This window comes from Mustelus asterias, unplaced genomic scaffold, assembly GCF_964213995.1.
Source record: "Mustelus asterias unplaced genomic scaffold, sMusAst1.hap1.1 HAP1_SCAFFOLD_971, whole genome shotgun sequence".
NCBI classification, from domain to species: Eukaryota; Metazoa; Chordata; class Chondrichthyes; order Carcharhiniformes; family Triakidae; genus Mustelus; species Mustelus asterias.
Window position 1 is genome coordinate 122,691 of NW_027590917.1, and position 17,292 is coordinate 139,982.

Here is a 17,292-nt window from a genome sequence, read left to right on the forward strand (position 1 = left end):
AACATGACTGTACATTTGAAAATCTTGTGTAGGAGGGAGGTGAATGTGCTTTCTCCAAGGAGATAAAGACAAGACGGCCCTAATTGGCCAATTAATCTTGCTCGAGTTGTTGGTAAACTGAGTCTGTAATACTGGGGGGAATTAATAAACACTTGGAGCTAATTGCAAAGAGAATTGAAAGAAAAATATTTTTAAACGCAAAGAGGTGTTAGAACATTTGTCAAGACTTGTTGGTGAATCGCAAATCCATGAAAATTTCAAGCTGGAAATTGGGAAGTTGCATCAAAAAAGACAATTATCAAAGACTGGGGAACAAACAGGACACCCACACAGCACAGAAAGAGGCCATTCGGGCTGCTGTGTCTGTGCAATCTCTTGTTTTTAGCCAGGAAATTCACTTCATCCACTGCTGTTTGGCCAGAGTGAGGGATTTAACAAGGGAGCTTCTCCACCCTCACGACAAAGTCTCTACAGCTCATGTGTATTCACGGATCTAGAGCAGACTTGTCCTGGCTCTGTTTCTGTAACAAAAGGATTCTTTATAAGGCTATCCTGATTCATCGGCTTTATAGGGAGGGCAGTGAACAGGCTTTGGTTAGTTCCTCTGTTTTGACATGAGTTATACTTGTACCTGTCTGTGTTGAGGATGTTGATGTGGTATTTGATATCTCATAGCTTCCTGACCGGCTGGTTTTGAACCTGTTCTGATTCCTGTGGCGTTCTGAAAAGCGGAGTCAGTCTCTCCTGTTCAGGGTCATGGGATGTGATGATGAGTAAGATCCAGTTGTCATTTACAGTCATTCATTTTTTGCCTGCAGTAACGGTGCTGTGTCCAAGGATCACTAGGTATTCCATTCCTGTCCAAGTTGAACTGGGACATGTTCCCCACAGAAGTGGATGGCACAGTGGTCAGCACTGCTGCCTCAGCGCCAAGGACCTGGGTTCAATTCCAGCCTTGGGTGACTGTGTGCGTTTCCTTCCACAGTCCAAAGATGTGCAGATTAGGTAAATTGGTCATGGTAAACTGCCCCTCGTTATCCAAAGATGTGTAGGTTAGATGGATCAGTTACGGTAAATGCATGGTGTTAAGGGGATAGGATGGAGGTGGGTCTAGGTAAAATGCTCTTCTGGAGAGTCAGTGCAGACTCGATGGGGCCAGATGGCGGCCTCCTGCACTAAGTGCATACTGCTCAACGCCAGCGTACACATGGAAACTGATAACTGAGCTTCATCTGAATCTGTCTTGCCCTGAGTCAGAGATGTTGGATTGAGAACAGGCTGCTGTCGGAGAGATCTGAGGTCCATGTCCCACAAAACCATCCACCCAGTTAACAGTCCGCATCTCCCAATAATCCCTAATGCTAAAGAGTGAGTGAAGGGCAGCAGTGTTCCCACACTCTGTTTACATTCTGACCATTGATTTGTCAGTGAGGCCAGTTGTGGTTTTGGGTCTGAAGACCTATTGCAGTCACAGTTGTATTGAAATACCCCCTTGCAGAGCAGTAATGTCAGCTTACTTACAGCCGCAGCTCTCCTTTCCTGTTAACTGTGGAGCTTTCACATTACCTGTTCAGTACATCGCTCTCCTATTCAGTGCATTCAGTTGGACTATTTTGAGACTAGTGAGTTTAGAATTTTAAACAGCCGGGAGGTCATTCAACCCTCAGTCTGTATGTTGGCTCTTTGCTAGTGTAATCTAAACCTAATCCCATTGCCCCACCTCTCCTTTAGCCCTGCATCAATCACAAACTAGTGTAATTTGACTGCCCCTGAATAACACAACTATCCCTTATTTTTTGATTTAAAAGATGACATGGTCTCAGAGCCACTCCTTGTGATAAAACCATCCCCCAACCACCCCTTCCTACAGACAGAGATTTCTCTGAACCCCTCCCTTCACTCAGGGACTCTGTACATTCCTCAGTTACCATCTCCCAAATCAAAGGACATTTTCTTTTGCTGCTTTACTGGATCAAAAGTCTTTTGCAGTTGTAAATACCTGTAATAAAATCCCTGCTGCCATGGAAACGGTTCCAGTGTTTCCATCTCTCCTCAAAAGCAGCCTCCGACCGCTGGCATTGTCCTGTTCGATCTGCACCATGCAATCTCGCTGGCTTTAATGTCCACTTGTCCTGAGCCCTCACCATGACTAACCCAACCCTTTGATTAGATTATTCGGAAGTGCAGTTGCTCACATTAAGGTTTCACCTGGTGAAAGCCAGGCAGAGATCAGCTTTGGTGAAATGATAATGAAGTGATTGAGTTGTGGTTTTATTCATTTCACTCAGTCTCTCCTAAAACTGGAGATTGCTCTCTGGGCTGCAACTACAAGAGTGAAGGGATAAAGCTGCGTTAGCGCTGCCCCTCCGGCAGTGAGGCGCTCCCTCGGCGCTGCCCTCTTCTACCCCTTCAACAGACGAGGAAGTTCATTATTAATTGTTGACAGACTGAACCCAGCTCCCTTCAGACCAACATCTCTTCACAATGCGACACGTGCTTGGTAAGGTAATTGGCATCAGGGCTGGATTTAATCTATTAAACTCTCTCCCAGGGCAGGTACAGTGCAGGTTTAGATAGAGACGGAAATACTTTACACCGGCAATTTGATGTACTGGTCCCACCGCGCTTGTTCACAACGTAGCAGATGCTTCTTGCCTGAGATTTTGACGGTCTTACGGTTTATAAGTGGGAACACTTTCCCAGAACCTTTCAACCTGGTGTCTGTATCCACAGTAATCCCGAATAACTTGGCATGAATGTAGATTTGGAACTTGCACCGTTCCAGCAATGTGCTGCTAGTCCTGAAATAATTAAATTCTGACTTCAGAAAGATCTCAAACATTGGGTGGTCTTTTTTGAGCACGAGCTCCTTTCAGCGGTTGCTATGTAACAGCCCATGTCTTTCAGTACGGTGTGACAATGGGATTTCTCTGGGGTAAGGCTCTAATTGTGTTCCAGCTGAGGTCATAGCTCCTGTACCGCTACTGTGTAATGAGAATTCAGGAGAGGAGACGGGGATCAGGACCATTCCTTGACAGAAGCCGGAGAAATTGCTGTAATGTCTGGTCAGGACAGAATGTTGAAGCCAAACAGCAAATTCCGACTATGGGGTGTTGGAAGAGTATTTCGCTCGGGGTCTGTTTTGACGGGGCCGGCGGCCTCGGGGAACAATGACCTACATACTAATGAGCAATGCTTTTGTTTTATTTTGCAGGACCTCTCCCACATTTGCTTGTGAATGGGGATCTCGAACAGAAGGTAGAAAGCTCCTCTTATTTTACTGCTGTCTTACTTGACTGTGACATGTTGTTTTCCGGAGTCCAAATGCAAATCATCATTTAAACAAAGTGCCTCCACCCCATGGTTTTTTGAGGCTGTTCCTTTGCCGGCCATTTCCTTTTCCCTGATGATCGTGCTGTTTACGCACTCGATGAAGATGTCTGTTTTTCAAATGACCAAGGCATCTGGCACAATTCCTAAATTCCCTTGGCACCAGAGATACCAAATCTGGCTGGAATCTTAATCACGTGAGCTCCTGCCTCGAGCAGCTCAGTCAAATAACCCCTCCAATCCCCACAGATTTTATAACTAATTAGAAAATTGTATCCAAAGAAAATAAATTAGAGTAAATATTTTTACAGTGCCTGTGACTTTTCTTCCTGGTTTTGCAACGTCCGCAAAAGAATTCCAGGAGACTCCTGGGCAATCCTTGAAGGTTGGCAGCCCCTTGATTGGCACTGTACATTCTTCCATACACTCGTTCCTCTACATGGGATACTGAGGTGTCGAGTGGATCAATTTTGCTCCAAACTACCTGGCAACTTTTGTCCTGTTCCTATTCCCACCGGAACTCGACGGGTTTGCTTTGTTCCAGGAGACTTTCTCCTAATTGTTTTATTTTTTGGTGCCTGACGTGCAATCCACGCCGGCTCTGAAATCTGTGGCACAGTGGTTAGCACTGCCGCGTCATGACACCAGGGACCTGGGTTCAATTCCGGCCTCGGGCGACTGTCTGTATGGAGTTTGCACGTTCTCCCCGTGGTGCATGGGTTTCCTCCGGGTGCTCTGGTTTCCTCCCATAGTCCAAAGATGTTGGGTGGATTGGCCATGCTAAATTGCCCCTTTAGTGGCAGGGGATTAATGGGGTAAATACATGGGGTTACGGGGATAGGGCCCGGATGGGATTGTGGTCGCTGCAGACTCGATGGGCCGAATGGTCTCTTTCTGCACTGTAGATTCTATGAATATGCCTTTTGGGCGCGAATGTTGGGCTGGCTGGGTCTACACTGAACTGTCCCATGTACCCTCCAGCTCTCAGAACTGCTCCTTCTGCCACTTTTTTTTTGTTCAGCCCAGTTATATTTGTGCTAAAGATATATTTCTTTGAGATGATCACTAAAATTAAGCTGAAAAGGAATGTTCCAGGTGTGACATTTGCATTCTGTTACTTTGACAGAAATTATAACAGAATCAGCGCATTCGACCGTGTCCAGACCCGTGTGGGTGTTTATCCTCCACGGGGGCAACACCCTCATTCCATACCTTCTCCTTTTGTCTCTTCAACACCTATCGAACTAACTCTTACATGTTGACACTAACTCTGACAGAGTTTCGCAGCCGGAAAAGTCTCTCTGCAAGAAGCTTCTCCCGCTGGCTATTCTAAATCATTCAGTTTTGTATCTTTGTTCATTGGAAACAATATATTTCTATCCACTCTGTTCTATCCTCAATAACTTTAATTCCTCCTTTATAATAAATATCAAATCACCTCTCTTGTTTTGCTGCCTCACAGCGCCAGGGACCCGTGTTCAATTCCGGCCTTGGGTCACTGTCTCTGGGGAGTTTGCACGTTCTCCCGGTGTCTGCGTGGGTTTCCTCCCGGGTGTTCCAGTTTCCCCCCCACACTCCAAAGATGTGCGGGTTAGGTGGATTGGCCGTGGTGGATGCAAGGGGGAATGCTGCTCTTTGGGAGAGTCGGTGAAGACTCGATGGGCTATATGGCACTGTAGGGATCCTATGGTTCTAATCAATAACTATGCAGAAGGATGTGAATATCAGATAGGTCTGTGTGCAGAATGAAGATTAACATTACAATTCCGATTAATATCCTGAGCTGAAACTGATAGAGCTGTCTGAAAGATGGATGTTGAAACTTGCTGGTCAGAGTAGAGAAGATGTTTCGGGTTGTGGGAGAGCATATTCTAGAAGGAGTTCAGGAGAAACGTCTTTACCTAGACTAAGTGATTAGAATATAGAACTCGCTGCCACAGAGAGCGGCTGAGGTGAATAGCGGCGTTGTATTTGAGGGAAACTAAATAAACAAAGGGAGAGAGAAAGGAATAGAAAGATATCCTGATAGAGGTGGAATATAAGCAGCAGTGTGTGACTGACTGTGACGGCAGATTCGGGCTAAATAATCCCCCTCTGCTGTACAGTTGATGTAATTCTGTGTTAAGTGTTTTTGATCTCTTTCTATGATAGGGCTCCCTTGATCTGCTGGTACAACTCCTTCCTGTTATTGTTATGTTTAATCTGCTACAGGAGTTGCAAAACGAGAACTTGGGTTTCAGTCACTTCCCACAGATCACTCGCACTCTCTGTGCTGTTTGGGGCCTGGGTTAATTCCCATGGAGACAGCTGCTGAATTGTGGTGATGATACAAATAAAACAAGTAATCATTCATAATAGATGGACAATAATTGAAATAATACTGTGCAAAATTGTAAAAAGAGTTGTACGATAATCATTCAGCGCACAAATAATTACAGTATGTTGCAAAGTGCCGGTCTCGGTTGACAGATTAGAAATGAAAGGTCTGCTGCACCCTCTGTAGATTATATATTTCAATTCATTAAATTCTCAATCACTTGCATCCTATTTATGAATTTTATAAATTAGAGGATTGGTCTACCTTGTTAGGTCCATGTGTTATTTGTGAAATGGTGATTTTTCTGTTTAATTCCATCAGATATTTACTCTCGTTTGGCCATGGCAAGAGACAGTGGCAGTGGGAGGTGGGATTTAAGAGTTTTGTAGCAAAGTCTAGGTAGAGCTTTTCCCTCCTTTCAGCAAAGGAACATGTATTCAATCATTTGTACCAGGAGTACCTTTGTCTCTGATTCATTCATTCCATGCAGTGAAGATGTGGGAGAGGTTAAACTGATAAGACAACTATTTTAATCAACCTTTATCACAGCTGTTTAAACACCACCCTGATCTCTTTAAATGTTATTCCTACATTGTGTGAACGATTGGGCAAACTTGGCAGATGGAGTTCACTGTGGGAAAGATCATAAGGTCATAAATTGGAGCAGGAGTAGGCCACTTGGCCCATCAAGCCTGCTCTGCCATTCAGTAAGATCATGAGTGATCTCATTGTGGCTTCAATTCCACTCTCCTGTCTGTCCCCCATAACCTTTGACTCCCTTGTCGACTAAAAATCTGTAACTCCCTTTCTAATCATTTTCAATGATGCAGCCTCCACTGCTCTCTGTAGAAGAGAATCCCAAAGTCCCTCAGAAGAAATTCCTCCTCAACTCTGTCTCAAGATCCTGTATTTTTAAGTTGTGTTCCCTGGTTCTAGATTCTCCCATGAGGGGAAACATCTTTTCAGTATCTACCCTATCAAGCCCGCTCAGAATCTTGTTTCATTAAGATCACTCCTTGTTCTTCAGAACTTCAATGCATATAGGCCCAACCTGCTCAACCTTTCCTGATAAGACAACCTCTTCAGTCTAGTGAACATTCACTGAATTGTTTCCAATGCAAGTATGTCTTTCCTTGTATAAGGTGACCAAAACTATACATAGTACTCCTGGGTGCACTCTGACGGATGCACTATACAAATATAGCGAGACTTCCCTGTTTTTATATTCCATTGCACTTCCCATAAAAACCAATAACCCTAGTTGCTTTCCTAATTACTTGCTATACCTGTATGCTAACTTTTATGATTCATGTACAAGAACATCCAGATCCTCCTGTGCTGCAGCATTCTACTATCTCCCTCCATTTAAATTTTCTGTTTTTCTTCCTGCCAAAATTGTCAACCTCATGTTTTCCCACATTATACACCATTTGCCCATTTTCTGTTATCTATAATCCTTTTACAGTCCCGTTATGACACCCACAACTCATTTTCTTACCTATCTTTGTATTATCAGCAAATTTGGCAACAATACACTCATCCGAGACATAATATAAATGGTTCCAGCATTGATCCCTGTGGTATTGCATTAATTAGTTTCCCAAGTTGAAATGACCCATCTATCTCTACTCTGCTGTTAGTTAGCGAATCCGCTGTCCAGCTTAATACATCACCCCCAGCACCATAAGCTCTTGCTTTATACATTAGCCGTGTATGGTGGCACCTTTATCAAATATGTGAGATGGCGTTCAGTGTTTTCGGACTGCTGGGAAGCAGAAACATGAAGGAGCAGAGAGATTTAGGAAATTCTTCTAGAGTTCTCTGCCCAAAGGCAAGCTCTTGATGATTATTCATTGAACCAGAGCAAAGTGCTGTGATTTTTTTTATGTTCGAGAAGAGGAGATGTATATTATATGTACCTACTTTCTACATTACTTTAACCTACCCTTTCATACATTTTGCAAATGACCTTTGAAAAATTATCTTGTATTTGGATAAACATTGTTTAGTTAAACTTTATTGGTCTTCAGTCTCTGCCTGAACTGAGATTGAACCCTGTGCTGTTGGCATTAATTTGATCCCTATCCTAGCTGTCTAGTCAATTGAGTTAACCAGGGCCCCAGATTTGGGGATCCAAATACGGAAATCACTCAAAGCTAAAGGTCAGGAAACTAATTTAAAGACAAATTGAACCTTGGTCTTTGTCTCAGGAAGGCTCGAATACAAATGGCTGGAGGTGAAAACTTTAGGGGATTTTCACAGTAACTTCATTGCAGTGATGTAAGCCTACTGGTGACATTAATAAATAACTATTACAGTAACTCTGGCACTTACAGTAACTGAAACCATAACTATTACAATAATTGAAACTGTATTGCAGTGACACAAAGCTCTGCTTTAGACCCATGTAGAGCGCAGAATTTACCTAGACACTGAGGGCTAAATTATGAAGACAGAATACACAAACTGGGATTGTATTCCTGGAAATTTATAAGGTTAAGACTTGATCAAGGTTTTCAGGTTGCTCTGGGTAACAGGTAGTGTGGATAGGGAGAAACTATTTCTGCTATCTGGGGAATCCGGGAAGTTAGAACCAGACCTTTTCGGGAGTGAAATGAGAAAACATTTCTTAAGTGTGGCAGAAGCTTGCAACTCTCTTTTGCAAACGGCGATTGATGCTAAATCCACAGTAAATTTTAACCTGAGATCAATAGATTTATAATCAGAGATTTTGGAGGATATATGGGGCAAAGGTGGCTTTATGGAGTTAGTCACAGAGCAGCTACCACCTCATTAACTGGCAGAACAAACAGGCTCATGGGGTTAAATGGCCTCCCGTTCCTGCATGTTGGGTTCTGGCACTGTGAGGATGTACTGTCTCGGGGTACAGATTCACCTGGGTGGTACTGGGGTTTGGATAGTTTCAGAATGAAGACTGGTTGCGTGAGCAAGGCCCTTGCTGACTTGAATGTAGAAGATTAATGAGTGATGTAATTGAGGTTTACAAGACGATTAAAGGATTTGATGGGTCTATAGAGAAATTATTTTTTCTGCTTGGTGTTGTGGGGGGAGGGGGGGGGGGAGCTGGTGTGGCAGACCAGGGCAATGGAGCAGAACCTTAATGTTAGAGCTAGGCTGTTCAGAGGTGATGTCAGAAAGCACTTCACACAAAGGCGGGTGGAGATCTGGAACTGTCCCCCCTCAAAAAAAACTGGTGAGGCCAAGTGGAAAGCCTCAACTTAGATTGCTGGATTTTTTTTAGACCAACAGTTAAGAGTTACAGAACTGAGACTGGTGAATGGAGTTGAGATACAGATCAGTCTGATGGAATTGAATGGTGGGTTCAAGGGGCTGACCCTCTTCCTATTTGAATCCTCATAATTGTTGCTGTGCTTGTAACAAGCCTGGCAATGTGATGAGTAACATCCTAAAGGAGGAGGCTTTTAACGCTAACCAACCTGCACCTCTGATACTATTCCACAAGGTTCACAAATTAACCTGGGGGTGGGGGGGGTGCGTGTGGGGGTTCCAACTCTCAACCTCTGAATTTACCGATTTGACCTGTCCTGTTTGGGAGGATGTGTGATACATCAGTGGGCAGTGCCTGGTGTGTGGGTGCGTATCAGACACTCCCTGCTGAGCAGTTTATATCCAACCTTCAATAAGCCAATGGATGCAGAAGGCTGTCCAGTAGGCCCACTCCCAGTCATTCTCAATCCCTCACTAATCTAGTTTTACCAAGAGTCCCTCAAGTGTCAGGTGACCTGTGGAGTACATGCTCATTCTGCTAATCCTCGCTTCTGTTTGGGAGTCTATAAAAACGGTGTGTCAGAAATGTGACCCGAGATGTGGCTGATGTATCCCAAATACAAACTCATTATAATAAAAAATAAACAGTCACTTCCTGCTGTGCAATTATTTGGAACTTAGACTGCTCTTTTGAATGTGTTGCTGGCTTCCTCTTGTGTGTTACTAAATCCCCGGATCAGCTTCCAGTTTCTTGGAATCATAGAATCCCTACAGTGCAGAACAAGGCCATTCAGCCCATTGAGTCTGCACCAACCACAATCCCACCCAGGCCCTATCCCTGTAACCCCTCATTTACCCTGCTAACCCCCTGACACTGAGGGGCAATTTAGCATGGCCAATCAATCTAACCCACAGATCTTTGGACTGTGGGAGGAAACTGGAGCACCTGGAGGAAACCCACACTGTCTGGGTGGAGTTTGCATGCTCTCCCCGTGTCTGTGAGCCAAGGTCAGAATTGAACCCGGGTTCCTGGCGCTGAGGCAGCAGTGCTAGCCACTGTGCCACCGTGCCACCCTTCCTGGATAACTTGAACTGTAGCTGTAGGGGCATCATCTCTCAATCCCTCACTATGTTGGGCCCTCGTGTTGGTACTGGCTCATTGAAGGCTGGCTATAGACAGTTCGAAGTTTAACAACACCAGGTTAAAGTCCAACAGGTTTATTTGGTAGCAAAAGCCACACAAGCTTTCGAGGCTCTAAGCCCCTTCTTCAGGTGAGTGGGAATTCTGTTCACGTGTGAACAGAATTCCCACTCACCTGAAGAAGGGGCTTAGAGCCTCGAAAGCTTGTGTGGCTTTTGCTACCAAATAAACCTGTTGGACTTTAACCTGGTGTTGTTAAACTTCTTACTGTGTTTACCCCAGTCCAACGCCGGCATCTCCACATATAGACAGTTCAGCAGGGAAGGTCTGATCCTCACCCACATCAGATGCAGTCCATTGGATTTACTGATCCACTTGTATCTCACATCCTCCATACAGGACATCAGAGGTTAAGAGTTGGATCCCCTCTTTCCCCATCCCCAGGTTAAGTTGTGAACCTTGTGGATTAATATCAGAAGTGCAGGTTGATTGGTGTTAAAAGCACAGTTGATTCAGAGAAGGAAATCTGCCCTTCTTACCTGGATCGACCGACAGAGCTTCAGACCCACACCATGTGGCATCAGAATGGGTAGTAAATGTGACCTTTCCCATATCCCAGAATGATCCTGAAACTCCACACACTTTCTCAGTATTTATTCCCAGCTCAGGCTTGCCTGCAATGTAATTCTCTTCACCCTTTGACCCTTCTCTCTTATCTGTCTTTCTCTCCTCAATCCTCCCCACTCCCCTTGTCTTGGGGGAAGAGGGGGTGGGGGGAGGTTGTATAGTTATCCCCAAGAATATAGCAATGCTATATTGGACCTGAGGAATTTGTGTAGTGCCGACAGTCGTGTGATATCAGGCTGATCTGATCTGCCCTCGCAGCCAGTGATTGATGTTGAAGCCAGCACTCCCAAGTCGAGCCAGGAGCCTGTTTCACTGCAATCAATCAGCACCTTGCAGCAGATTCTCCCACTGGGTTATATAGCTCAGTGAGCCGCTCACGGGCATGAGCTAGAGGAGGTGGGGAGGGAGGCTGGAGCTGGGGGAGGTGGAGAGGGAGGCCGAGCCTGGAGATGGAGAGGCAAAGGGAGGCCAGGCCTGGAGGAGGTGGAGAGGGAGGCTGGGCCTGGTGCACACCACTTTGGCAGTTTGATTTTTGTTATTGAGGATGTTGAATATGAAATACTCACTCCAGCCAGATCTCCCCCCGTCTTTATCCCTGAACCTGTAGTTCGAGTCAGCAGAAACTAGCTGAGTTGAGGAGAGGGGCTCTGGTGGTCTTGGAGAGTCCTCTGTCTGGCTGGGTGTGTGTTTTTGCTGCTTTTCTATTAAATTAGTGATGACTGACCGTCTCTCCATTCACAGGCCAACGGAAGCATATCGGCAGAGGTGACTTCCACATCAGCACCATCTTCAAATTCTTCATCGTCCCCATCAACTCCTACTCCAGCACGAGCTGAAAGTGCCCAGATGGTCGAGGTATTTACAATTGCCCATGAGGTCGCTTCCCAAGCATGTTCCCACCGTGACCACGGTTTAGTGTTTGAACATTAGTGTGACCCCAGAGTGAAAGCAGGGTTGTGGGGGTGTAGTTGGGGAATGGGGGAAAATGGTCACAATAAGACTCTGGGGTACACGTGTAATGGAGCCCTGGGCTTTCCTGCCATTCACCACAGCACATGTTCAAAGCAACTCCTCTTCCATTACAGGTGCTTCCAGTGAGGTCCCTGACCAGCTATTTGGAGCATGAACAGAGTGGTCAGCCAGGGCACTAGGAGAATGGCCAATCAGGGCTGTGAAAATCATCTCCATTGCTGAACCGGATTGGGTAGGATGGGGGAGGGATTTCCCATTTCTACAGTAACTTCATTGCAGTGTTAATGTAAGCCTACTTGTGACACTAATAAATAGACTTTGCCATTGCTGCCTCAGAGCTCATGATCTGTGGAGGTCACAACCCACAGTCTGGGAGCACGGGCTTACGACTTGCATATTTCCTGTTAGAGCAGTGACTAAACTTCACAAGTCCTTCATTGGCTGTGAAGTAATGTGAGATTTGTGTTGAGGTGGGGAGTGCTGATGAGCCCCCATCTTTCCCATGAACCTGGCAGCATTGGCAAATGTGGCTGGGTCAGTGTGAACCTAATATTTCCCACACTAAATGCTGCACCCTTGCTAAGGGTTAGTTACCACTGCGAGGAGCAGGGATGGTTGCCAGCTGGGGGTTTTCTAACTTGAGAATCCAGGGACAAAGGAGGGGAATTATGCTTAGAACCAAAGGAAGGAGAGATCCTAAACGAATACTTTGCATCAGTATTCACAAAGGAAAGGGACATGTTGACTGGGAGTGTCTCAGAGAGATGTGTTGACCCATTAGAAAAAATCTCAATTACAAGGGAGGAAGTGTTAGGTTTTTTAGGAAACATTAAGACCGACAAATCCCCAGGGCCGGATGGCATCTATCCTAGACTCCTCAGGGAGGCAAGAGATGCAATTGCTGGGCCTCTAACAGAAATCTTTGTCTCTTCACTGGACACAGGTGAGGTCCCAGAGGATTGGAGGATAGCAAATGTGGTCCCGTTATTTAAGAAGGGTAGCGAGGATAACCTGGGTAATTACAGGCCGGTGAGCTTGACGTCCGTGGTAGGGAAATTGTTGGAGAAGATTCTTAGAGATAGGATATATGCGCATTTAGAACTGAATAATCTCATTAGCGATAGACAGCATGGTTTTGTACGAGGGAGGTCATGCCTCAAATTTGGTTGAGTTTTTTGAGGAGGCGACAAAAACGATTGACGAGGGAAGGGCCATGGATGTTGTCTATATGGATTTTAGTAAAGCGTTTGACAAGGTCCCTCATGGCAGGCTGGTGCAAAAGGTTAAGTCTCACGGGATAAAAGGTGAGCTAGCTAGATGGGTAGAGATCTGGCTTAACTATAGAAGACAGAGGGTAACAGTGGAGGGGTCTTTTTCCGGTTGGAGATCTGTGACTAGTGGTGTTCCGCAGGGCTCTGTACTGGGACCTCTGCTGTTTGTGATTTGGAGGAAGATGTAGCTGGTGTGATCAGTAAGTTTGCGGACGACACAAAGATTGCTGGAGTTGTGGATAGTGATGAACATTGTCAGAGAATACGGCAGGATATAGATAGGCTGGAACATTGGGCAGAGAAATGGCAGATGGAATTTAATCCAGTTAAATGCGAAGTGATGCATTCCGGTAGATCTAATGTAAGGGGGAGCTATACAATAAATGGCGCAACCATCAGGAGTATAGACACACACAGGGACCTGGGTGTACAAGCCCACAGATCCTTAAAGGTAGCAGCACAGGTGGAGAGGGTGGTCAAGAAGGCATATGGCATACTTGCCTTTATTGGATGTGGCATAGAATATAAAAGTTGGCATGTGATGTTGCACCTGTATAGAACGTTGGTCAGGCCACTTTTGGAATACTGTGTCCAGTTCTGGTCGCCGCACTACCAGAAGGACGTGGAGGCTTTGGAGAGAGTACAGAAAAGGTTTACCAGGATGTTGGCTGGTATGGAGGGTCTTAGCTATGAGGAGAGATTGGGTAAACTGGCCTTGTTCTCCTGGGAAAGACGGAGGATGAGGGGTGACCTAATAGAGGTGAATAAAATTATGAAGGGCATAGATAGGGTGAACAATGGGAAGCTTTTTCCCAGATCGGAGGTGACGAACACAAGGGGTCACGGGTTCAAGGTGAGGGGGGCAAGGTTCAACACACATGTCAGGGAGACGTATTTTACACAGGGTGGTGGGGCCTGGAATGCACTGCCAAGCAAGGTGATTGAGGCGGACACGCTGGGATCGTTTAAGACTTATCTAGATAGCCACATGAACAGACTGGGAATAGAGGGATACAAACGAATGGTCTCGTTGGGCACATGAGCGGCGCAGGCTTGGAGAGCCGAAGGGCCTGTTCCTGTGCTGTATTGTTCTTTGCAATGACTGAGCTGATTCTCCAGCCCCACAAAGCATCAGCTTTCCCAGTACGGGTTTGGGCAGAAGCACCATTCTCCTGGCCTGTGTGTAATCTGTCTGTTATATAATGCCATTGTCTGCATTTAAGTGCATAGTGGGATAACCTAATTTTCTTCAATCGGGTCAGTGCTGTGTTAGCTGAGGTCTGCTGCACAGCTGCTGTGATTTACCTTCAGGGTCACTGGGCTGAAGAAATTCCCACCCTTCCTGTTTTCCTGCTCATTGTGATATAAGGGAACATTGCATGAATAAAATGCATAGCTGAATTGAATACGTCCCTCAGTCGACTTGCCAATTGATGTTCATTGTCTGGCAATGAGGGCCACCAACATGATTGCGGTTCTAGTGACTTGAAAGGACCAGAGTCTTAAGGAGAGGAATGGGCCAGTAATGTTTGGGGTGGGGGTGGTGGCTTGCGGAACGAATCTTTAAATTTAGCAGCAGCACTGAGTGATTTCTCTTGGATTGTTACCCTGATGGAGAACAAGGGTTGCCTCACCCCTACGCTCCTCGCCCAGTGCTCTGTCAGCCTTGTCTCATTCCGGAGCATTCTTATCTGAGTCAGAAGGTCGTGGGTTCAAGAATGAGACTCATTCACAATCCAAGCTGACATTCCCAATGCGGTGCTGAGGGAGCGTGGTGCTGCTGGTGGTGGGGGCGGGGTCATTGCTGAGGGAGCACGACACTGCCAGGGGGTGGGGTGAGGAGGGGGAGGTCGGTGCTGTGTAGTGCCATCCTATTGCAAAGCAGGACAGAATGTGTAGCAGAGAAACGTGCAAAAAGTTTTTCCTCGCCTCCTGGCCAAAATTTTCCTCAGCCACATTGAAAAACAGGTCAGCAGATGTCTGTGGGATCTTGCTGTGCACAAACTGGGTGCCATGTTTCTGACACCAGTTACTATGCTTCAGTCACCATTAGTTGTATAATTATGGGATGTTTTGAGATGGTTAAAGTAGCTCTATAAATTCAAGCCATTCTGTCATCCTCCAGTTCAAGTGGGTGGGTGATGGTCACAGAAAATTAACTCTTGGTCTCTCTCTCTCTCTCGGTGTCTCTCATTCTCTCCTTGTTTGGCAGCTCCAGTCGGAAGATAACAAGTCTGTGGAGGTGGGTTTGAGTCTCAGTACATCTGCAGCAGAGGCCAAGGAGAAGGTTCATTCGAAACGCTCAAGCAAGCGGGCCCCACCGATGGACTGGAGCAAGAAGAATGAACTGTTCAGCAATTTGTAATGGAGACGGAACCTTCGGCAATCTCAGCTTCAGCTTTAATAACCTCAGAAAAATGTAATTTCTCTGGTAATTTTTTTCTCGAACCTAGCAAATCTTAACCTGGTGCATTCCGAGGGTTGAGTCCCTCCCTCCCTCACTGGCTGATGAAACCCTTTCTTCCCTCTGGTCAGTGCCAAACCAGATCCAGCACAGTGTGTAGCTGTCATTGGCCTGGTTGATGCTCCTTGAGCAAGGTGGGGGGAGGGGGGGGTGGCAGTGTGACATGTCCTCCCCTTGCCCCACTTTGACCAGAGATTTAGTCTAGGCTCTGTGTTTAGGGCCCCTCTCCTAGTGGCTCTGGATGGAGTGCGGGGAGCTGAGAGGTGCCTGTCACCATTGGATACTGACCCCAGTTGTAACATGGACAGGGGCAGTGTTGTAGGGTTTGGGAACTTTTGGAGTGTCTGTGCTGCCCTGTCACTGTCCCCTCTGCCCACTGTCCAGTCACTACCTGAACCTGACCCTTTGATTACTAAAAGCAGGACAAATCTTAAATCTCTGTTTAAATACTGAGTATCGCACTGTCAACCACTTACTGTTCACTCACAAAGCTTTTTGCAGAAATTGTTTGTCACTCCTGATTAAGAGGGTTGTGAATCTGACGAAGGTTTGAAATCACTGACACAATTACACTTCACTGAAGAACCCCAGAGTTTTACCAATAACAGGATCAGATTTAGGATCACACTTTCTCTAACCTGCCCTATGCAATTATGGTGTGTTTTTTCTTTAAATTTTAGTTTCTCTCTTTTTAAAATCGAGTCAAATCTGCAAACAGCAATCAATCGACTACATTCATCAGCAAATTACTGAATTAGTTTGTATTACTAGACAAGGCTTTGGTAAGAGATGACGGCTGTTTTACATGTTGAGCCAGTTGGTGAGAATACCAGTCAGTGCTGATAGACTGAGCTGTCCCCATCATTGGCCTATGTTGACCTGGGCCGGTAGCTGTCCATCATTATCAATGGTTAAGGTGCCGAGCTGAGCTCTATCTAACTGACTGGGAATGTGCATTTCTTTTGAGTGGGACCAGTTTGCAAACACTCCAAACAGTTCTGGTTACTGGAAAGTGTTGCCGTGCGAGGATGTTATCATTTGGAGCATAATTCTAGAACATCAAACCCAGCCAGTCCTCCCTCCCATTTATGTGCAATCTGCTCTTTTTTAAGATTTGAGTCTCCTTTTCAAAGACCAACCTTCCTCCTCCTTATTGCCCTGATCATGAATGAAACTTTGATTTGGATGACAGTGGCATATAAAGCACTCAGATCTGTATATCAATGCCATTGAGCCCAATTAATCTGCTGGGAAAATGTCTAGTCAATGCTGGTCTAGTTACTGATACTTTGATTTCCTCTTCCCCATGTCTGAATCTTGCAGAGTAGTTAATGTCTGCTGTTGGGTTGCACCTTTTTTTATTCAGGACAATCCTGTGGGTGATGGGTTATTAAAGGGACTCCTGGTTTATCAGTTCTGAACTATCGTTGCCATTTTCCTGCAGTTTATAAGCATCGACAATGTTTGTAATCTGCTTTATTTTGCCACAAGCGAGTTCTGACCTGAAATGCTTCTGGAACCTGGAAATTTATCCGGCTGCTCATTTGCTTCCCATGGAGACAGTGGTTCAAAAGCGAGTTCGTTAAGTAAAAGTAATGAAGAGTGAAATGTTGTTGTAACAATGATCAGGCAGGTGTCCTGAGCCCTTCACACACAGACAAGATCAAAAAAGGAATTCTGTAAAAAGTGGCTCAAATGAGTTCACAGTAATCTGTGTAGATCTGTTGAAACATTCCTTCTACTGGGACAATCAGGAACATAGAGTCACTGGAATTTCTAATTGTAGCACTGTGATCTTCTAACACATTGGATGAAATTAGAGATCGCATTACCCCAGCTTTCGTAGTTTAACCCTCAGGATCTCGTGTCGAGATGATGCCTGAGAGCTGCGGTGAAGGCAAGGTCCTGTATGATTTCCAAC

The 17,292-nt window shown here is 45.5% G+C and overlaps 1 protein-coding gene across 1 annotated transcript in view; it reads left to right on the plus strand.

Annotated features, from left to right (window-relative positions):
• LOC144487676 (Na(+)/H(+) exchange regulatory cofactor NHE-RF1-like) overlaps nucleotides 1-16,985 on the plus strand; it is a 97,561-nt gene extending 80,576 nt beyond the window's left edge. The window contains exons 4-6 of the mRNA XM_078205757.1: nucleotides 3,215-3,258; nucleotides 11,406-11,519; nucleotides 15,120-16,985. Of these exons, the coding sequence (XP_078061883.1) occupies nucleotides 3,215-3,258; nucleotides 11,406-11,519; nucleotides 15,120-15,272 (311 nt within the window). The 3' untranslated portion in view covers nucleotides 15,273-16,985. The remainder of the gene's footprint in view (nucleotides 1-3,214; nucleotides 3,259-11,405; nucleotides 11,520-15,119) is intronic.
• The last annotated feature ends 307 nt before the right edge of the window (nucleotides 16,986-17,292 follow it).